The 23,244-nt window shown below is 41.4% G+C and overlaps 2 protein-coding genes across 7 annotated transcripts in view; one reads left to right on the top strand and one right to left on the bottom strand.

The window, feature by feature from the left end:
* The window catches only part of SRR (serine racemase), an 18,588-nt gene extending 5,477 nt beyond the window's left edge, over window positions 1-13,111 (bottom strand). For 2 of the 4 annotated variants that reach the window (XM_045490431.1, XM_045490429.1), the window contains exons 1-2: window positions 13,003-13,111; window positions 563-734 (exon numbers count right to left, since the gene is read on the bottom strand). In XM_045490431.1, coding sequence (XP_045346387.1) covers window positions 563-734; window positions 13,003-13,013 — 183 coding nt within the window. In that variant the 5' untranslated portion in view covers window positions 13,014-13,111. Of the gene's footprint in view, window positions 1-562; window positions 735-6,829; window positions 7,154-11,436; window positions 11,636-13,002 lie in introns of those variants that run through there. The other 2 variants (XM_045490430.1, XR_006715314.1) reach the window with 2 other exon arrangements.
* Window positions 11,609-23,244, top strand: part of SMG6 (SMG6 nonsense mediated mRNA decay factor) — a 229,780-nt gene continuing 218,144 nt past the window's right edge. The window contains exons 1-6 of one of the 3 annotated variants that reach the window (XM_045490409.1): window positions 11,609-11,799; window positions 13,935-15,675; window positions 16,182-16,374; window positions 17,124-17,234; window positions 20,171-20,277; window positions 20,532-20,610. In XM_045490409.1, coding sequence (XP_045346365.1) covers window positions 11,712-11,799; window positions 13,935-15,675; window positions 16,182-16,374; window positions 17,124-17,234; window positions 20,171-20,277; window positions 20,532-20,610 — 2,319 coding nt within the window. In that variant the 5' untranslated portion in view covers window positions 11,609-11,711. Of the gene's footprint in view, window positions 11,800-11,832; window positions 12,056-12,121; window positions 12,655-13,934; window positions 15,676-16,181; window positions 16,375-17,123; window positions 17,235-20,170; window positions 20,278-20,531; window positions 20,611-23,244 lie in introns of those variants that run through there. The other 2 variants (XM_045490410.1, XM_045490411.1) reach the window with 2 other exon arrangements.

Consider the following 23,244-nt stretch of genomic DNA (forward strand, 5'->3'; position numbering starts at 1 on the left):
GATCACACTTGCCCATTTTTGCCTTGCAATAATCCAGGTTAATGTCTGTTGTCTGGGTTTAATCCTGAGTTACCCCTTCTCAAATATGCTCTAGTTTGGACAGTAAAATATATGATCACCCCAATTATAAGAAAATTTGAGATTGGGGAGCCTGGGTGGCTCAGTCGGTTAAGCATCTGACTTTGGCTCAGGTCATGATCTCCGGATATGTGGGTTCAAGCCCCACATGGGACTTGGTGCTGACAGTTTAGAGCCTGGAGCCTGCTTCGGATTCTGTGTCTCCCTCTCTTTCTGCCCCTCCCCTTGTCATGCTCTTTCTTCTCTCTCAAAAATAAACATTAAAAAAAATAAAGAACATTTGAGATTAAGTAAATGTTCAAGTGGCTTGTCAACACTGATGCTAAGTAACCAGGACTTGATCAAAGGAAAATTTCTACAACCCTTTTTCTTCAGCTATAAAAATAGTTCTACCTGTTTTACTGGGTGGTCAGGAGGATCAAATAAATGTATATGCAAAAGGGGTTTGAGAAGATAATGATATACTAGCAAAAGGGATTGTTACCTTAAAAGATCCAGTTTTCTGGAAGAGTTCACATTTGAAGAAAAGATTGCGCCCTGTTACTTGATTCAAAATGAAGCTTGTTAGCACTGGTGTGAGGTGGACAAAATCTTGAATGTTGACACGAGCTTTCTCAACATCAGCAAAGGAGATGCAGTACTGAGCACACATGGTTCTGAAATCCAGGAATCAAAAAGAGGTTAAAGCCTGAGACTGTGTTTAATGAGATTTTGAAAATGGCTTACAGACCCATAGAATGTGTAACAGCAAGAGTGAACCATAGTGTAAACCATGGACTTTGGGTGGTAATGATGGGTAATACAGGTTCAGTTGTAACCACCACTCTGGTGGGGGATGTTGGTAATGGGGGGGAGGGGCTCTGCTTTTGTGGGGGACATGGGATATATAGGAAGTCTCTAATTTCCCATCAGTCTTGCTGTGAACCTTAAATTACTCTTAAAAAAATCTCAAAAAGAGGGAGGAAAAAAGAAAATGTACAACACAGGAAAATATACCTGGGGCCTGTGATGTTAATGGAACTGTTTCCAGTACTGGGGCTCCAGAATCTCTATAGAAAACTTGTCTTGAAGCTGAGTTACTTTCTTTTATTTTTTAAAAATATTTTTCTACATTATCTGACTTTATTTTTAATTATTTTTAGTTTTTTTTTAATTTACATCCAGGTTAGTACGATAATGATTTCAGGAGTAGATTCCAGTGATTCATCCCCTATGTATAATACCCAGTGCTCATCCCAACAAGTGTCTTCCTTAATACCTCTTACCCACTTAGCCCTTCCCTCCACCCATAGCCCTCAGTTTGTTCTCTATATTTAAGAGTGTCTTATGTTTTGTCCCCCTCCCTGTTTTTATATTATTTTTGTGTTCACCGGTTTTGTATTTTAAGTTCCTCATATGATTGAAGTGATACGATATTTCTCTTTCTCTAATTTCGCTTAGCATAATACCTTCTAGTTCCATCCACGTAGTTGCAAATGGCATTGAAGCCGACTTTCTTAGTAAATGTGTTAAGGTTTTATTTATTTATTTTTGTTCTGTTGTTTTCTGGTGAAGCTTTATAGGAAATAATTGGTGGTGATTTTTGAAGGCTTAAAGCTCACCCCTCATACACACCATCCGTTTCTTGGCACTGTCATTGGTCTCTACATTTTCATAATTGTGAAGTTTGAATGAACTGTGTTCAAATGCTATAAATTTTTATTTAAAAAATATTTAAGAAGGAGAAAAGTTGCTTGCAATCTTACCATTTTGATAAATTATGTTCATTTTGCAACTCCTGTTTTTTCAATATACATACATTATATGACAGCTAAAAGCATAGATAACATTTTGTTTACCCCTATTCCAGTTGGCTCAATTTCTTTAAAGTTTCTTTAGTTACTGTTTTCAATAACTTATGCTTCCATTTTTCACTATTTTTATTGTAGCATTTAAACATGTAGTTTCTTTATATTTTTCCTTATTAACAAGAGCAATGCATGTTCAGTGTAAAAAACAGAATTTGATCTGTTTCCTCCTCAAAGACAATTGCTATCTAACTTCTGGGATTTATCTTTCCAGGCCCACACACCTATACAAACAAAACTTTTTTGACAGATTTGATAACTTGCCTTTTCTTTTTCACTTTTTTTTTAATGTTCATTTATTTGAGAGAGTGAGTGGGGAGGGGCAGAGAGAGGGGGAGAGAGAATCCAAAGCAGGCTCCATGATGTCAGTGCAGAGCCTGATGCAGGCACGAACTGTAAGATGATGACCTGAGCTGAAACCAAGAGTCCAGATAGATATTTAACCAACTGGGCCACCCAGGTGCCACCCAGGTGCCCCTCTTTTTTCTATTCTTTTTTTTTTTTTTTTTTTTTCAACGTTTATTTATTTTTGGGACAGAGAGAGACAGAGCATGAACGGGGGAGGGGCAGAGAGAGAGGGAGACACAGAATCGGAAACAGGCTCCAGGCTCTGAGCCATCAGCCCAGAGCCTGACGCGGGGCTCGAATTCACGGACCGCAAGATCGTGACTTGGCTGAAGTCGGACGCTTAACCGACTGCGCCACCCAGGCGCCCCTCTATTCTTTTTTTTTTTAAGATTTTATTTTTAACCTCTATACCCAGTGTGGGGCTTGAATTCTTGATCCTGAAATCAAAAGTCCTATGCTCTGAGCCAGCCAGATGCCCCTAGCTTGCTTTTTCTGAGACAATATGTGAATCTTTGCTTATCAATAGATATACAACATTTTAGATGGCTACTTCTTTTCACATAAATACCATAAAGTTTTTTTGATGGGGGGGGGAATCTATATTAATGTAACAAAGAGACCTGTTGCAAGATCTTTTTGTCTGTATTTGTGTTTTGGGTAGATTGTGCCAAATGTATTTTGCATCAAAAGGCATGCACACTTATAAGACATTTGATACCCATTGCCAAACTGACTTCCAGAGGAGTTGTAGATTATATCAGTTTACATTCCCAACAGCAGTTTCTAAGGAATGCCCTTCTTCCTTCGCCCAGTTGTGTCATTTTTAATCTGTCAATTTTTAAAATTTATTTTTGGGGGAGAGAGAAAGCAGGGGAGGGGCAGAGAGAAAGGGAGAGAGAGAATCCTAAGCAGGCACCATGCTGTCAGCACAGAGCCCTGCACATGGCTCAAACCCACAAACCGTGACAGCTGAAATCAAGAGCTGGACACTTAATCGACTGAGCCACCAAGGTGCCCCTTAGTCTGTCAATTTAATGAAATATGTCTAGTAGTTTGAATTTATATTTGTTAGTGATTGAACACTTTTTCTGTATATATTTATTGCCTACATTCTCGTGTGACCCTAACACACCACTTACCCAATCAATTTCCTCTGAAATGCCATGTTTATCAAAGATTAAATTTCTATTAACACTTGGGAGCTTTCCTGGACTTTGTATTTTGTTCCACTAATCAGACTGCCAATTCTTTTTCCAGTTCACTGTATTAATACATTCTTCCATGATTATGCCAAAATGTATTGGCTTTTCTGGTTAAACCTCTGACCTTTTTTTTTTAAATATTTATTTTGGGGAGACAGCATGTGAGGGGGAGGGGCAGAGGGAGAAGAGAACAGAAGATCGGAAGCAGGCTCTGTGCTGACAGCAGGGAATCCAATGCGGGGCTTGAACCCATGAACTGTGAGATCATGATCTGAGCCAAAGTCAGATGCTTAACTGACTGAGCCACCCAGGCACCCCAAACCTCTGACTCTTGATTTCAGCTCAGGTCATGGAGATAGAGGCCCCAGTTGGGGGCTCTAAGTAGACAGCACAAAGCTTGCTTGGGATTCTCTCCCTCTCTCTCTGCCCCTCCCCTGCTTGTGCACATGTGGGCTCTCTCCCTCTCAAAAAAAAAAAAAAAAATGTATTGGCTTTTCTCACACATTTCTTCCATAAACTTTCAAAATCCTTTATCAAGGTTGCCAGAAAATCCAGTTTAAGATATACAAATGAAGGGTACCTGAATGGCTCAGTCGCTTAAGCGACCAACTCTTGATTTGGGCTTGGATAATGATCTCACAGTTTGAGTTTGAGCCCTGTGTTAGGCTCTGCACTGACAGGGTAGAGCCTGCTTGGGATTCTGTCTCCCTCGCTCTCTGCCCCTCCCTCACTCGCACATGCTGTCTCAAAAATAAACATTTTTTAAGAATATGCAAATGAAGTGGGGGCATAATTGACATTTAAAAATACTGAGTCTTGGGGCGCCTGGGTGGCTCAGTGGGTTAAGTGTCTGACTTTGGCTCAGGTCATGATCTCATGGTTCGTGGGTTCTAGCCCTGTGTCGGGCTCAGTGCTGTTGGCTTGGAGCCTGGAGCGTGCTTCAGATTCTATGTCTCTCTCTCTCTCTGTCCCTCCCTCACTCATGCTCTGTCTCTTTCAAAAATAAATATTAAAAAAAATTTTTTTTTAAATAAAAATACTGAGTCTTCCTATCCATGAGCATGGGTGTCCTTCAATTTAGTAAAGCCTTTGTTTTAGGTTTCTAAGTAAGATTTTCATTATTTATGTCCTGTGTAGATCTGATTAAATTTATGCTTAAGTAGAAAATATTTTTGTTGCTTTTGAAATAAGGTATTTTTTAATATTTTTTGATTGCTTACTGATGATATATATGAAAGGTAATAATTTCTGTATATTTATCATGTAATAGGATAGATTATCTTGTTAGATATAATAGTTTTATAGTTTATTCTCCAAACGACCATGCTATCTGTAAATAAAGATGATTTGTCTTTACCTTATAAGCATACCTCTGGTAACTTTTTCAGTAACTTCACAGCTAACTGGTTTATCTGGATTTGCTGCTTTCTTCTGAATTTCAGTAATTTATATTTTTTGGGGGGAAATCATCTAATTTAAAATTTCAAATGGATTAGTATAACGTTGAACATATTAATATTTCTAAGCATTTTTCCTATCTGGTATTCATTTATTCATCCAATCAAATATTGAGCACCTCTCTGTGTCAGATATTTGATCTGGGGATACAGTGTTAGGAAAATAGACTTGTCATTGTTCTTAAAACTTATAATCTAGTGGAGAGATATTTACAAATATTGATAGGTGGTATTAGGGAAGTGTGTTATGATAGGATACTACTATAATGGGAAGTTATGTAGATCAAGGATGAAGGAGATTAAGGAAGGTCCTGTATGGAGAAGTGAAATTTAAGTTATGACCCATAAGGTGAATGGGCAGAGTAAAGGGAAAAGTGTCTCAGGTGGAGGGAATATGTGTGAAGGCTTCAAGGAGGAAAATAACTTGGCATATTCCAGAAACTAAAAGAAGGCCAATGTATCTGAAAATAGTGATCAAAGGGGAGTGTGATAAGAAAGAAAGAGTGAAGGTGGCAAGGTCTACATCATAAGTGACCATGGCTCATGGATTTTTTTCTGAAGAGCAACAGAATGCCTTTGGATAATTCTGAGCAGGTAAGTGACATGTCAGAATTTGTATTTTCAGAAATTCACTCTGGCTCCATTGTGGTGAATGAAAAGGAAAGAAAGAAGATTGGAATCAGTCCATTTAGGAAGTACTGTTGTCTACATGAAAATCCACAGGTTGGGGCGCCTGGGTGGCTCAGTCTGTTGAGCGTCCGACTTCAGCTCAGGTCACGATCTCACGGTCCGGGAGTTCGAGCCCCGCGTCTGGCTCTGGGCTGATACCTCGGAGCCTGGAGCCTGTTTCCGGTTCTGTGTCTCCCTCTCTCTCTGCCCCTCCCCCGTTCATGCTCTGTCTCTCTCTGTCTCAAAAATAAATAAACGTTAAAAAAAAAAAATTAAAAAAAAAAAAAAGAAAGAAAATCCACAGGTGCTTGGATGGTGAAAGTGAGGGTAGAAAAAATAATCATTCAAGATGTATTTTGGAAAGACAAATCTGATTTTAAAATGGGAAAAGGACTTGAATGGACATTTCTCCAAAGAAGATATAGAAATGGCCACAAGCACATGATAAGTTGCTCAACATCACTAATCACTAGGGAAATTCAGATGAAAATCACAATGAGATACCACCTTACACCTATTAGGATGATTACTATTAAAATACAAACTAACAAGTATTGGGCAGGATATGGAGACACTGAAGCTTTAGTGTACTGTTGCTGTTGGTGGAAATATAAAATGGTGCAGCTGCTATGAAAAACAGTATGGTAGTTACTCAAAAAGTTAAACATAGAATTACCATATGATCCAGCAATTCCTCTTCTGGGTATATACCTAAAAGAATTCAAAGAGTGTTTCAAAGATGTATTTGTATACCTATGTTAGGAGCAGTAGGATTCATAATAGTCAAAAGGTGGGAGCAACCTAAGTATCTATCAACAGATGAATGAGTAAACAACATGTGGCATATACATACAATGGAATATCATTCAGCCTTAAAAAGGAAGGAAATTCTGACATGTTACATGGATGAATTTTGGGATATTATGCTAAGTGAAATAAGCCAGTCACAAACAAATATATGATTACATTTATATGAGGTACCTAGAGTAGTCAGATGTACAGAAACTAAAATGGTGGTCGCCAGAGGCTGGGGGGAATTGGAAGTTGTTAAATGGATATAGTTTCGGTTTTGCAAGATAAAAAGAGTTCTGGAGATTGGTTGCACAACAATGTCAATGCACTTAACACTACTGAACTGTACACTTAAAAATGGTTACGATGGTATATTTCATGTAATATGTACTTTACCACAATTAAAAAAAAACCACACATACACACACAAAAGAGATACATTTTGGAGATTATAATTAGGACTTGGTTGCAAGTCACAGAATCCCAATATGAATTGGCTTAGGCACAAGGTGGAGGTGACAGCATTTACTGGCTCACGGAATCCAAGAAGAGTTGAAACATGGGAAGGGCAGGAATATGGAGCTTCAGGAACAACTGGAACCAGGGACTTGAGATTTTTCCAGGACTTTCTCATTGTTTCTCACGTCTGCTGTTTTCTGCATGTTGGCTTCATTCTTTTTCATTGCAGACCAGCTGGTTCCACATGGCAGGACATTTGGCTGCTGACAGCTCCTGTGTTTTACATTTTATGGTTTCCACACTGGAAAGGGATTTTTTTCCTTAGTTTCAGTTCAAAAATTCTGGGTAAGGATTCTGATTGCCACATCTTGGCCCAGGACCAGCAGTCAAGGATGTGAAGTCATTTAAGATAATGCTATGCAACAGTCAGAAGTATTTACAGAAACATGAAGAAGAAACAATGATTTCTATGACACAGTGTCAATTATGCACATTTAAGACACGCACATGAAACTATACTATTCAAAGATACGTGTATATCCAAAGACATATATCAAACACATTAGACTGGCTACCTAAGAAAGGAGGGAAGGAACATAAGTAACTGGTTTGAAGGGAAAAAAGATAAAATGAGAAAGGACTTGTTGATGACAAGGTGGATGAATAGCATGATTGCCTCAAATCTCTGCACCTGAGGGAAAAATAGCAAATGAAATAAGAAAAAAAGGAAAGACAAAAAGAAAAGGTACTTCCAAGTGAGAATGGGGGGGGGGGGCACTTTTCAAGAGAAAAGGTGAGAATGTTGGGGTAATTAATTCCATAGCTGTCCACTGCAGAGATAAAAGAGACATGTCCTGATATTGGATTAAATGTGGGGAGTGGGGGAGGGGTAGGTATTAAGGGTAACTCCTGGGTTTTGACTTAGATGATGGCATAATTTACTGATACAAGACTGGTGAAGAAACAATCCCGAGATCAAGAGTTGCATGCTCTACCGACTGAGTCAGCCAGATGCTCCTGAAGTGTGTCTATTTTTTTTAAGTTTATTTATTTATTTTGAGAGAGTGAGAGAGGGAGGACAAGGAGCAGAGAGGGAACAGAGAGAGGGAGAGAGAGAGAATCTCAAGCAGGCTTTGCACTGTGAGCGAGGAGCCTGATGCAGGGCTTGAACTCACAAACTGTGAGATCATGACCTGAGCCAAAATCAAGAGTAGGACACTTAAACGACTGAGCCACACAGGCACCTGGAAATGTGTCTATTTTTAATGTCTGTTTTATTTCTGAAGAATGAGCTCTCCCATTTATTTATCAAGTGCTATTCTTTTTCTTTTATTAATCTCTGATTTCATCTTTATTTCTTCCATTTTCTACTCTTGTTTAATGCTTAGCATATTATTGTTCTTTAAAAATCTTAAGTTCTTAAAAGTTTTTATTTAAATGAAGTTTTTAATTTTAATTCCAGTATAATTAACATAGCGTTATATTAGTTCCAGGTGTACAATATAGCGATTCAACAATTCTATACATTACTCAGTGCTCATCAGTATAAGTATACTCCTTAATCCTTCTTCATCACCTATTTCACCCATTCTCCCACCCACCTCCCCTCTAGTAACCATCAGTATGTTCTCTACAGTTATGAGTCTGCTTGGCCTCTTTTTTTTCCATTTGCTCATTAGTTTCTTGAATTCCACATATAAATGAAATCATGTTATTTGTCTTTCTCTGACTGACTTATTTCATTTAGCCTTATACTCTCTTTTTTCTCTCTTTGTTGTTTTTCTTTTTTTTTCTCTTTTTAAAATTTTTTTTTTCAACGTTTATTTATTTTTGGGACAGAGAGAGACAGAGCATGAACGGGGGAGGGGCAGAGAGAGAGGGAGACACAGAATCGGAAACAGGCTCCAGGCTCTGAGCCATCAGCCCAGAGCCTGACGCGGGGCTCGAACTCACGGACGGACCGCGAGATCGTGACCTGGCCAAAGTCCGACGCTTAACCGACCGCACCACCCAGGCGCCCCTAGCCTTATACTCTCTAGCTCCAACTATGTTGTTGCAAATGGCAAGATTTCATTCTTTATGGCTGAATAATATTCTATTATGTATTTACACACATATACATACACATATATGTGTGTGTATACACACACACACGCACACACACAATATCACATCTTTCTTCTCCATCTATCCATGGACACTTAGGCGGCTTCCAGAGTTTGGTGATTGTAAATAATGCTGCAATAAACACAGGGATGGTACATGTATCCCTTTTGAATTAGTCTTTTTGTATTTTTTGGGTAAATACCCAGTAGGGCATTTACTGGATTGCATTCTTTTAAAATTAGTAAGGGGCGCCTGGGTAGCTCAGTTAAACGTCCAACTTCAGCACAGGTTGTGATCTCGCAGCTCAGGAGTTCCAGCCCCTCGTAGGGCTCTGTGCTGACAGCTCAGAGCCTGGAGCCTAATTCAGATTCTGTTTCCCTCTCTCTCTCTCTCTCTCTGCCCCTCCCCTGCTCGCATTCTGTCTCTCTCAAAAATAAATAAACATTAAAAAACAATTTTAATTAGTAATAAAAGCACTCAGGCTATAAATTTTCCTCTGAGTACTGCTTTAATGATATATTTTGCTATGCAATATTTTCATTAATTTTAATTTTTAAAGAATCCACACTCTTAGCTTTATTGTTTTGACCTAGAAATTATTTAAAATTTATGTTTTAAGAAAATTCTAAGTAGCTAGAATTTTGCTTAATTTGCGGTTATTTACTTCTAGTTTTACTACTTTGTGCTCAGCAAACGTGACCTGTAAAATTTTTGGTTTTAGAAATTGAATTCCTCCCTTTCCCATTATCCAAATGTGTTTTGTTTTTTGGATTACCCATATGTGACCAAACTCCTACTATAAGAATTAAAAACATTATAGAACTATAAAGATGTTTCAATCTCTCCCATTAAATCTACTCTCTTCTACAAAGACAACCACTATAATTAAAGTTTTGTTATGTACATAGTTCCGTACCTTTTTTGGATGTATTTATAGAGAAATATACATATGAAAAAAAAATTTTTTTTTAATTTTTTTAAAATTATACATCTTGACTGTTACATGTCAAACACATTTGAATTTTTTAAACTCAGAAGCTTTCATTGTAATACAGGTCTAACTATGATTGTTCATTTATTTTTACCTTGGTATTTCATGAATGCTTTAAATCTGAGGGCTAAATTTAAGTCTTAAATTCAAATTTTTTCATCAACTTAGTAAATTTTCTTCTATTATTTCTTTGATAACTGATACTTCTCAGTCAGTTCCATTATGACCTTCCGGAACTTGTATTTATTATTAGTTTTCTGGATCCATTCTCCATGTCTTCTATTCTTGTTTCTCATAGTTTTATGTTATACTTCCCTTCTGAGTTCTGGTAAATTCTCTTGAATTGTTTAAACTTTTGGCATATCTCCTCTGCGGTACAGTGTTGCATTAATTTGGCGATCATGTTTTTCCTCTCTAAGAAAGTATTGTTCAGATTGGTTTTCCATTTTTTGAAAAAAATTGATGCAATGTCCTCTCTAACTCCAATGTTAAAATGGCTAGGTTTTAATATTTTTTTCTTATTTTGTTCCTGTTTTAAAGATTGCCATTTGCTCTGACCACTCAAATCAATTTCCTTCTTTTGAATCATTGAATCTCTTCACATATCTTTTACCTTTCTCCACCTGCTTAACCTTCTGGTGGCTAAATCTGTGTCACATAATAGGGACTGAATTAGTTCTATCAGAGATTGTTCAAATCTTTTAGGCCCAGTCTAAGGAATAAGAATTTGTAACTATTCTTTGATGGTGTAGAGGTCCAACAGACTGTGTGGGACTGGTAAAGAGCAACAGGTGGAGGGAGTTTCACCACAGTTCTGAATAGGGGCTCAGGAACAAGAAGTTAAAGTACCAGTCTTCTGATCCAGTTACATTTTAAAGATGAAAAAAAACAAAACAAAAACCCCAAAAAACAAAAACAAAGCAAAACAACAACCACAACCACAGAACCAGGGAAGTCAGCTAATTTTCCCAAGAATCCACAATGATACAGAACTTCCCAAATCAACTTACAATACCTCGATTTACTTCCACACAATGCCCTTCCCTCAGCAGAAGCCAACTATACTGTATTTTTAAAAAGTCAGGAGGAAAAAAAAGAAAAAAAGTCAGGGGTCTCGGGGAGGTAGTCTGCCATAAGGAAAAGACATAAATGAAAAGACTGATACTCTGGTAGCTAACCATTGTGTCACCCTGGGCAATTTGCTACGGTTCTCTAGGGTTCAGTTTTCTCATCTACAAAAAAGGAGGGCGGGGTGCAGATAATAACTGCTCTTACAAGAGCTTAAGGTCCCCAAGTAATAGACTGGGGCGCTAGTCCAGGCCTGTGGCGGGAGACCCTGGCCCAGGATGACTGGAGGCCGGATTGTGGGTGTCTCCGTCAGCCCAAAGTCCCAGTGTCCTCGATGGCCACCACAGCTGCAACAGCAGCCACTGCCACGAACGCCCGCCTGGCCTGGCCTGGTTTGGCCCGGTCTGGCCTCTCCTCACCTCACAGGCGCCGCGCTCCCAACTCCAGCCTCAGCTCACCTTCCCGACCACACCTCTGCGCACGCGCAGCGCCCGCCTCCCCAGCCCTCTGGAGTGGCTGAACTGGCGTTCAGAGCTTTTCCTCCCTGTGCGGCCACCGTCGTTAGGGGAGGAGGGCGGAGGGGGCGGGGACACGGGTGGGAGGTGGGTAAGCGCGCGCACCGCCCGTCCGTCGTGGTTTCCTGGCTGCGCGCGGCGGTGGCGGAGTGGCTGCAGCTGTAGCAGCAGCCGCGAAGATGGCGGAGGGGTTGGAGCGTGTCCGGATCTCGGCGTCGGAGCTGCGAGGGATCCTGGCCGCTCTGGCTCCGCAGGCCGGGAGCAGAGGTGAGTCGCACCGCCCAGCTCCTGGGCTGGGCCTGCCCGCCCCGCCTCCCTCTCCTCCTCTGCCTCCTCCCTGCTCTGTCCGCGGCGCTCCGGAGCCCCCGCCCCTTCCCCCGGCAGTGGGGGCGGGGGCCGAGGGCGGTCCCGTGGCCGCCCCACCATCCCGGAGGCGGGTGTGGAGTCCGGCTCCGCCAGCTCCGGCCCCTTTCGGGAGAGCTCGACCTGAGTTCCTGCCTCCGCCCCCTTTCTCACCGCGAAGGTGACTGTTCCCCAATGCCCCAGCCTTCTCAGACCAGTCTGGATTTCCCAGCCGTCAGGAGAAGCGGAGAGGAGTGGGCGCTGGGGTCTGGTGGAGGCCCCAGGGTGTATCGTTCCTAGAGGAAATCATCTGCATGCCTGCCCTGTCATCTCTTTAGAGTTGGAGAGAAGGAACTGGGGAAATCGAGGAGAAAATGGGACAGCTTGGGACTTCCTTGTTGAACTTTTTCTCCCAAGGAAGGCTGCGCCGCTGGAGGGATCCAGGACCTCCAGTAGAGAGCTGACTCTACTCTGGTTTGCCTTTGGCATGTGTAGGAGCAGTTTTTATCAGAGAGAATGCCCATCTTGCAAATTAAAGTCTCCATCCATAATAGGAAAGCTCCAAGGAAGATTCTAGTATCTCATCTCTCGTTTGTTAGGCAGTGGAGTTGTGTTAGAGTTGTGCTTCTCATGCTTGTGGCCAGAGTCCGTGAAATTGGTTTTCCTTGGTCGTCTGAATGGGATTATTCAGGTCGTTTTCTCCCTCTGCTCTGAAAAGTAGTAGTAGCTCTTCTCATTCCTCTTCCCCACCTCTCACCTAAGTTACAAAGGCTGCTGAGGGTGAGTTATTCTGGAGGTAAACCGCTTTACCTTTATCTGTACTTGATGAAGTAGTGTTTTAAACTTTTGAAAATACTGTAGCAATATCTTACACTTCAGGGGTTTTTGTTTCTTTCTGCTTTGTTATACCCATGAGATTAAATGCTGGAGGATGTTCCCTATCCCTATTATGGGCTTGTTTGCATTGATGTTTATAGAACAATATGGGGATTTTATATAGCATTCTGTTTTGAGTCCTCTGTAATCTCACTAATTCCTGTTAGTTTCCCATTGAAAAGTTTAGTGTCTATTTGTAGTAATCTCTCCCCTTAATAGATAAAGTGGCAGATACAAAAAACAGATACTTGCCTATCTGTCATTCATTAAGTTTTTGGAGCCTGGAGAGGAGTTTCTAAAGTCCTGTACTGTTATTCTTGAGTGCTGCAGACCTGGGTATTTTGCGAGCATGTGACAATACTTCCGTTATCCTCCAGAGAAAGCTCCTTTATGGAACTTTTTCCTTCTCATATTCCACATCATAGTAGCAGTTAGTCCCAGTATTCTAATGATGATAGTCTAAGCAGTATTTCCTTAGAATGACTGCTAGCTGCTGTTAGAGAGTTGGTAAGCATGAGTGCAGTTGAAGAATGTGAAAGGAACTGCTTCCTGTTTGCTTCAACAGGAGGTACATGTTTGGGCAATTGGTATCCTAAAAGAAGAGGATTGTCCTGGCCAAGTTCAGAGACTGGAGTTGCAAGTTTTTTCTTCAGAGATGTCCAGAACTGTGGATTGTTATGCATACCCCTCTTTTTCTCCTTTCCCATAAACTACTCCTATGTTAAAAAGGGCTTAGCCACCCTGGAAAAATGTTGGAGGCACTAGAAGAAAAGATTCAGATGGATCCAAGGGCTCCATAGCAGAGAACAGTCTGATGCTTAAATGATCAGAGATCTTTTATTCTGGCAGTGAGGTAGTTTGGGGTCTTGGGGATCTGGATATGACTTGGGTAACACAAAAGAGTATGATTTTTTTTTCCTGTTTCCCTAACCCAAGTGTAGGTAGCTCCAACATAATGAAGTTCTTAGCCTTGCCAGTTGCTGAATAAATATTGTACATCTAGTAGAATTTCTGCTTCTTTAGAAGTTTCCTTTCATGTCCACCAATATTAACATTTTCATGTGTAATTCTTGCTAGGCTTTTCTGTTACTTGACCGGAATGACGGTGTTTTTTTTTTCCCTTCCCTCCCCTTTTATTCTTTTCTTCTACCTGTTCCTCCCCAACACTCTCTCCAACATTGCAGAAAACATGAAGGAGCCCAGGCAGCGCAAAGATAACAGGCGCCCAGATCTGGAAATCTATAAGCCTGGTCTTTCCCGGCTAAGGAACAAACCTAAAATCAAGGAACCTTCTGGGAGTGATGAATTTAAGGATGAAATTGTTAATGACAGAGATTGTTCTGCTGTTGGAAATGGTACACAGCTCATTAAAGATGTCTGCAAGGAACTGGATAATCAACACCAAAATGGTCCCATAGATCCAGAAAATACTCGGGCACAGGAGTCCTTTCCTAGGACTTCTGGACAAGAGGATCGAAGTCTAAGAATTATCAAGAGAACAAAGAAACCTGACATGCAGATCTACCAGCCTGGAAGGCGTTTGCAGACTGTTACCAAAGAATCAACTAGCAGGGTGGGTGAGGAAGAAATCCTCAACCAGGTAGAACAACTGAGAGTAGAAGAAGATGAATATAGGGGAAATGTGAAAGAGGAGGTTGTGAATAAACCAGATAAAGATGAGGCAGAAAAGAGCCTCAATGGTGACAGAGTAAGGGTTGCAAAGGGAGAAAAAGGAAGGAGGATTGAAAAGGGGGAGGGGATAAAGAAAGCGAATGATGACCCGGCACAGGGGAAGCCAGGTTCTGCAAAGCGCTACTCCCGCTCAGACAAACGGAGGAACCGATACCGCACTTGCAGTACCAGCTCAGCTGGCAGCAACAACAGTGCTGAGGGGGCTGGCCTGACTGATAACGCATGTCGTCGCCGCCGACAGGATCGGACCAAGGAGAGACCACGACTGAAGAAGCAAGTATCTATGTCCTCAACTGATTCTTTAGACGAGGACAGAATCGATGAGTCTGATGGACCCAGGAGGAGCTCGGAAAGGAAGAAACATTTAGAAAGAAGCTGGTCTGGCCGGGGGGAGGGAGAGCAGAAAAGCAACGGCAAAGAAAACCGAGGCACACTTCATGTCACTTTTGATGCAGAAACCATGAACAAAGATTCCCCCATGGTGAGATCATCCAGGGAGGATGTGGATAGGATAAAGCCTGACAAAGGCTGGAGCAGTGGGGGCAAAGGCTCTGAGAAGCAAGAGTCCAAAAACCTGAAGCAAGAACTTCGGGGTCGGGGACGAGGCATTCTGATTCTGCCTGCCCATACCACCCTATCTGTCAATTCAGCTGGTTCTCCAGAATCTGCACCTTTGGGACCTCGGCTTTTATTTGGATCTGGTAGTAAGGGATCTCGGAGTTGGGGCCGAGGAGGCACCACTCGACGATTATGGGACCCAAACAATCCTGATCAGAAACCTGCTCTAAAGAGCCAGACGCCCCAGCTACATTTCTTGGACACTGATGATGAAGTCAGCCCTACTTCTTGGGGTGACTCCCGCCAGGCCCAAGCATCTTACTATAAGTTTCAAAACTCTGACAACCCCTATTATTACCCCCGGACACCAGGTCCTGCCTCCCAGTATCCTTATACAGGCTATAGCCCTCTGCAGTACCCAGTGGGCCCTACGAATGGTGTGTACCCTGGGCCTTACTACCCGGGCTACCCGACTCCAGCAGGACAGTATGTTTGTGGCCCTCTTCCTGCCAGCACCATGAGTCCTGAGGAGATGGAACAGCATATGAGGAACATGCAGCAGCAGGAGCTGCATAGGCTTCTCCGGGTGGCTGACAACCAGGAACTGCAGCTCAGCAACCTGCTCTCCAGGGACCGCATCAGTCCGGAGGGCCTGGAGAAGATGGCTCAGCTCAGGTATGGTGTGTTCCATCCAGGCTAGAGGGGAATGGAGATAAGCTGGAGGCATATGGGCTCCTGTGGCTGAGGAAGGTAGAAACTTTTTAGGCAGGTCACTGGGTGAGTTGTATATGGAAGGGGCAGTTTCTAGTCTTAGAGATGATTATGCTTCCCACTTTTTCTTTAAGAAAAAAAAAAAATCTTTAAGAGAACCTGGAATCTGGAAATGGAAAAGGAAAGACTTTCCAGAATGCCAAGAAGTGAACAGCATATAACTTGTGGTGGAGATCTTATTTCAGCTGTTAAATTTAGGTAGAGGCATATGGGGAAAAACTACTTTCCTAGACATAACTGTCTTTAGAATGACATTCTGCTGCAGAGTGGAAAGTCAAATGAGTACTGTACCTGGTGGCATTTTGGATTTCCTGCCAAGGAAGGTGTTTAATTTGCAAGAAGCTCAACTCTTGGGTCTAGCCTTTCCTGTGGTGTATTTGGAGCTAGAAGTTGCATGTATTTTATTCCAGAGCTGAACTGCTGCAGCTATATGAGCGCTGTATCCTATTAGATATTGAGTTCTCTGATAATCAGAATGTGGATCAGATCCTGTGGAAGAATGCTTTCTATCAGGTGATTGAGAAGTTCAGGCAGCTTCTCAAGGATCCGAATGTTGAGAACCCAGAGCAGATTCGGAACAGACTTTTGGAGCTCTTGGATGAGGTAAACCATCATCTTTTTGCCCTCAGGATAAAGGCTTCAGCATTCTGTAGTTGTGATGGGTTTTTATCACCGGAAATATGATTTATGGCGGAACATTGACGAAATACTTTATGCTCTTTTCATGGGTTTAGGCCTACCCTACCCTGTTGTTTCCTTGGGATCATAACTAACTAGCAGTTGGAGTTAGTTCTGAGCTTGGAAATTTTCTGAATGTCTTGTTTGGAGGGCGGGTGGCTGTTGGGAGAGAAAGCGTGTGTGTGTCTGTGTGTCTGTGTGTGTGTGTGTGTGTGTGTGTGTGTGTGTGTGTTCTTTCATATTTTTTTTTTTTTTTTAATTTTTTTTTTTCGACGTTTATTTATTTTTGGGGCAGAGAGAGACAGAGCATGAACGGGGGAGGGTCAGAGAGAGAGGGAGACACAGAATCGGAAACAGGCTCCAGGCTCTGAGCCATCAGCCCAGAGCCCGACGCGGGGCTCGAACTCACGGACCACGAGATCGTGACCTGGCTGAAGTCGGACGCTTAACCGACTGCGCCACCCAGGCGCCCCATCATATTTTTAAAACCATGGAGGGGCTTATGGATTTGTCTTGTGTTTAGTTGGTGACCAGTAAATACTGTGTGTGCCTCTATTTACATGGGATGATTGAACATTAGCAGAACTGTGGACAGGTTACCTAACCCAGTTCCTGGTGGGTAGATTGGATCAGAACAGCCTGATTCAGCTGTTTCTTATTTTTTGTCTTTATAGGGTAGTGACTTCTTTGATAGTTTGCTTCAGAAGCTGCAGGTTACTTACAAGTTCAAACTGGAGGACTACATGGATGGTCTTGCCATTCGCAGCAAGCCATTACGCAAGACAGTAAGCCAGCTTCTATATCTTAAATTTATTCATCCATTTAGTAAGCATTTATCCAGTGTTAGTTATGCGCTAAGCACTGTGCTGGGTATTGAGGATACAGAATGAAAGATACAGTCCAACGGGGGAACAGACTGATTAAACCAACAATTATAATGTAATAAGTACTAATGTAATGTTATATGTACAGTGTTCAAGGGGCACAGAGTGGAGTGGCTCTAATTCAGACTCGTGGGGTCAAGGAAAACTTCTGAGAGACTGTCAAGTCTTGAAACATAACCGGGAGTGGAAGGGGCAGTACAAGGTACAGCAAGAGAGAATTAGGCCTTGTTAGAAAGTGCAAGAAGTTCAGTATGCTGGTTTTTGTAATGTGGAGTCGGGCTGTTGTAGGAGGTAAAGCAAATGAAGTAGAAAGGGATAGATCAAAGACTTTTGTATGCCATAGTGAAGAGTTTGGACTTCATTTTGGAAAGCGGTGAGGAACCATTGACTGAACTTCGGTAAATGGATTTCTTCTTAGAACCAGTCACTCTGGCAAATGGATGAGTTTGGGCAAGAATGGAGGTAGGAGAGTCAGGTTGTGGGCCTGAACTAAGGTAGAAGTAATGGAGGTGGAAAAGAGGAAACAAATTGGAAAGATCTAAGGGAAATATAATTAACTCGCTGGCAGATTTGATGTGAGTGATGAGACAGGAGGCATAAAGAGTGTAGATCATTTTCCAGTTTGTGGCCTAGGAGAGTGGCTGGGAAGGAAGAGGTTAATAGTTCAGTTTTGGCTGTGTTTAAGTGGGAGAACTTAAAAATGCACAAAGAAGTATTCTGGTCTGTTTGAAGCTCAGGAGAAAGAGCTAAGCATGTGATATAGATTCAGAAGTCATCAATGTATAAGTGATAGTTGAAGGAGAAGTTGGGATGCTGGGATATATTGGCCAGTCAGCCAGAGAATAGGGGCGGATCAAATTTCTAGGTGGTAGTAGATAAAATTGGTAAAGTGCTGTAGAGTCATTGAATGTTAAGATTACTAAAAGTGTCCATTGGATGACTTTATTACAATTTATTTTCGTTGGAGAGGATGGAAGCTAGAGTATAGTGAATGAGAGGTGGGACAGTAGATAACAACGAAGGGAGGAATATAGACCATTCTTTTAAGAATCTTGGCTGCAAAGGCAAGGAGGGAAGATAGTAGTTAAAGGAGAACACAGTGTCAAGAGAAGTTTGTCTTTAACCTGGAAGAGGCTTAAGCATATTTGTATATTGGGAGTAAAGAGCCAAAAGAAAGGAAGAGGTTAAAGACTCATTAGAGAAAGGCATATGAATTATGGAGCAGAGACTTCCTCTTGCTTTTCTATTTCTTCTGATGATTGCTGTGTACAAACTTTGTCATTAATCAACAAGTATTTGTCGAGTTCTTCCTACATGCCATGTGCCTTTCTAGGCACACATGATTCATTGTGGAACAAGAAAGCCATGATCCCAGCTCCTGGAGTTTAGAGTTTGATTAGGGGTGAGTACGGATGTTGGATTAGTAATTGCAGATGCAGTGACTTCGGCAGAGGATGTATGGTGCGGGTCTAATGTAAAGGGGTTTAGAGGATCCTAGAAGACTGAGGAAGTTGCGCTTAAGCTGGGGCTGAAGACCTGGGTTGTTAGCCAGATGAAGGTGTATGTGAAGATGCTAGAACATTCTCTGGAGAGGAAGTAGTATATATGCAGGTCCTGAAGTGGGAAAGAGCATGGTGTGTTAGGAAAACTGAGAGAAGTCTAATCTGACTGAGGCCCAGAGAGAGGCGGGAAGTGGTGTTGAAGAGATGAACAGAAGCTTGATCGTCTGGGACTTCATCCTAAGGAGAACCTTAGAGCCTTTGCTGGAATTTGGTCCCCCCCCCCCCCCCCCCACCGTTGAGCTACAGTATGGAAACAGAATTGGTTTTTTTGGTGTTTTATCAGTTAACTACCGAGGGTTCTTGGTCATTCATAGAATGTGCAGAATAGTGAGGACTCTGAAGGTATGTGACATGTAGTGGTTTGTAACTTTGCTGAGGCACGCGTTTGTTATGTATTAGGAGGCTGATGTGCTGCAGCTAGTTATTGAGCTCGTGGATGAGCCTTGCTAAGGCGTCAGAATCTACCTCTTCTTGAAGCTTTGTTCTTTACTTGTGATGTGTTAATTTCTTGTGTGTGGTGAAGTGGAGTGGAATTGTATGTTACGAAGTGATGCTCCTTAGGTTTTTTGGTTGGACATATGTCTTGGGATTGAGAAAACTCTTGTTTTCTCACTGAGTGACAGATTCCAAGCCCATTAGTGAGAAAAACATACAAGGAGAGGGAGAGAGAACTACAACTATGTTGTAGGTGTTTGGTAAAGGGTAACTATATTATTAGTTCTAGGGGATATTACTGTTTTTTGCAAAGTGAGTGTAAGGCAGTAACACAGTTACAGTAATATTAATAGTTTGAGGAGAGAGAGACTATAATGATGACAGGAAAATAAAAGAATAAATAGTTATCTTACCATTTGTATATCACTTTATAATTTATGGAGTATTTAACACTTATTTTCTCCACTTACCCTGTGGAATATGTATTTCTACATTCAGATGAAGAAACTTGAGTCCCCCAAACAGTCCCAAAGACCTATGTAAAATCACACAACTCTGACATAGGTTTCCTGACTCCTAGTTTCAAAATGTTTTCTTCTGTTTACTTGGGACTTGAAATAAGAATGATGCCCTCTTGTTTCTGCCATTCTTTCTCATTAAATTTTGCATCATGTTGTTGGCTGTTTTTTAGTAGCCAAGTTTAGACTGAAAATTTTTACTTTGTTCAGGACTACTAGTGCCTTATTAATGCTGCTCTTGTCACTTTGATCCCATCCCTGTCCTTTGGGGTTGAAGTTACAGTTTCTTGGGTACACTACTAACTGATCATTTTTTCTGAAGGTAAAATATGCTTTGATCAGTGCCCAGCGATGTATGATTTGCCAAGGAGATATCGCTAGGTATCGGGAACAAGCCAATGACACAGCAAACTACGGGAAAGCACGCAGGTACTTTTGCCTCTTGTTCATTGCTTCTCTTTCCTTGTGGCGTTAGGCTAAGCCCTATTAAGAGCAATGGGCCACCTGAGCTGCCTCCCATATGGAAGTCCTACAGTTGTCCCTATCGGTCTCTGTTACCAGGCTTTACCACTCCAGCGTTACATCTAACATTCCAGCTATGTCTTAAGCAGTAAGGGCTGTCAAGTGATGAAATGGAAAGAGTTGATGTGGAGCTAGCATTTTTTACTGTTTTTCTATTCCAGTTGGTACCTAAAGGCCCAGCATATTGCTCCCAAGAATGGGCGCCCCTATAACCAGTTGGCTCTGCTGGCAGTGTACACGGTAAGCAATCTTATGGACACGGGAAGTGTTTCCAGGCAGTATCTTAGAAAGAATGGATTTTGATAGCATCAGCTCCTGGAGCTGGAATTCATCTGAACACTAAACCCAAAGAATATCCTTTGCTGCCTCCCATCCTCACCTTCCTTTTGTTCCTCTCAGAGGTAAGTTGTCAGTGATCCTTACTTCGGTTGAATCTGTACTTGATCCACTTTCATCGCCCTTCAGTTCCTAAGGGAGTGCTCATGCCCCAGCCAAACACCACTCTTTGTTTTTGACCAAGGCTTCTGCTCTGAATCTTAATCTTGTTGCTTCCCTTCCCTGTCCTGTTGAATGAGGTTACTCATTTCCAGAAGGAAAATAAGAATCCTTTTCACTTTTCCTTAAAGTCCTCACCTATCCTTAAGTAGTCAGATCCTTCTTTTCCCGATATTCCTCTTAGCTTTCCACCTAAGGAGCCCCCTTAGCAGAAGCACTTAGTTCCAAATTGTATCTTCCTAGATCTTACCAGACTTCTCTAAATGTACCTCTACCAGAGAGTCTTGGGAGCTGATAATGGCCCCTAGTAAGGAAGCTGAATTGAAGAGGGGGAAGGTCAATGGTAGGTATCAAAGATTTAAGTGTAAAGTAGCTAACATGTCATTTAGCAGGTAGCGTTTTCATAATTTTGTAAAATTCATTGCCCAAGTAAACAATGTTTGAATTAAAAAAATTTTTTTTGAATTAAAAATTTTTATTCCCCTTTACTCTACAAAAGATTCCAAAAAATTCCTACTATTTAATTATGGATTGAAATTATTGATTAAATAACGTGGTTTACAGATACACTTCCTTCAAAATCTATTGAATATCTTCACTCACTTTTTATTGTCTTTAGTACATTAACAGTATTATGCAACCATCAACTCTGTCTAGTTCCAAGACATTTTCTTCACCCCAAAAGGAAACCCCATACCCATTACTCTCCATTCCTTCCACCTCTCAGCCTCTGGCAATCATTAGTTTATTTCTGTCTCAGGATCTATCTATTGAATGTTTCATGTAAATGGAATCATAGTATGTTACCTTTTATATCTGGCTTCTTTCATTTACCATAAAGTTTTTGAGGTTCATTTATGTTGTAGGATGTCTCAGCACTTCATTTGTATGGCCAAGTAATACTCTCATTGCATCGATACACCATACTTATTCATTAGTTGATGGACGTTTTGGTTGTTTTCAACTTTCACCTTTTGTGAATAGTGCTTTGTCAAGTACAGGTATTTGTTTGAATATCTGTTTTCAGTTCTTTTGAGTCTATATCTAGGAGTGGAGGAGCACCTGGGTGCCTCAGTCAGTTAAGCGTGTGACTGTTGGTTTCGGCTCAGGTCATGATCTCATGGTTCATGGGTTCGAGCCCCATGTTGAGCTGACAGTGCAGAGCCTGCTTGGGATTCTCTCTTTCTCCCTTTCCTTCTGCTCTTCCCCTGCCCATGTGCTCTCTCTCTCTCTTTCCCACTCTCTAAAAAAACAAAAAAACAAAACAAAACAAAAAAACAAAGAAACAAGCTAGGAGTGGAATTGCTGGGTTGTATGGTAATTCTGTGTTTAACTTTTTTTTTTTTTAACGTTTTATTTATTTTTGAGACAGAGAGAGACAGAGCATGAACGGGGGAGGGGCAGAGAGAGAGGGAGACACAGAATCGGAAGCAGGCTCCAGGCTCTGAGCCATCAGCCCAGAGCCCGACGCGGGGCTCGAACTCATGGACCGCGAGATCGTGACCTAAGCTGAAGTCGGACGCTTAACCGACTGAGCCACCCAGGCGCCCCTGTGTTTAACTTTTTAAGGGACCACCAAACTTCTTCATAGAGGCTGCACCATTTTACATTCCTACCAGCAATGTACAAGGGTTCCAGTTCCTCCACGTTCTCACCAACATTTGTTATTTTTCATTTTTTGATTATGACCAGTCTAGTGAGTGTGAAGGGATATCTTTTTAATATTTTTTTCTTATTTTTTAAATTTTTTGGTCAGTTTTAGGTTTGCAGAGAAGTAAGCAGAAAGTACAGAGTTCCTATATATTCCTTCAACTCTCCTCTCCTCCATTTTCCCAGTCATTAACATCTTGCATTAGTGTAATACATTTGTTTATAATTGATGAGACAGCATTGATACGTTATCACTAACTAAAGTCCATACTGTATATTAGGGTTCACTTTTATATTTTGTGTACATTTTGTGGATTTGAACAAATCTGTAATGACATGTATCCATCATTGTAGTGTCATACAGAGTAAGTTCACTGTCCTAAAAATACCCTGTGTTCCACCTTCCACCCGTTCATCCCCCCTCACTCCCTGAACCTCTAGCAATCTTAATTTTTACTGTCTCTGTAGTTTTGCTTTTTCTTGAATGTCTATAGTTGGAACCATACAGTATGTAGCCTTTTCAGCTTTGCCTGTTTCACTTAGTAATATGCATTTAGGTTTATTTTTGTGGCTTGATAGCTCTTTTCTTTTTATTGTTGAGTAATAGTAGTCCATTGTATGGATGTACCGCAGTTGGTTTATCCATTCCCCTATGGAAAGTCATCTTGGTTGCTTACGAGTTTTGGCAATTGTGAATAAAAATGCTATAAATGTTTGTGTGCAGGGCTT

Source organism: Leopardus geoffroyi, chromosome E1, assembly GCF_018350155.1.
Source record: "Leopardus geoffroyi isolate Oge1 chromosome E1, O.geoffroyi_Oge1_pat1.0, whole genome shotgun sequence".
Classification (NCBI taxonomy): domain Eukaryota; kingdom Metazoa; phylum Chordata; class Mammalia; order Carnivora; family Felidae; genus Leopardus; species Leopardus geoffroyi.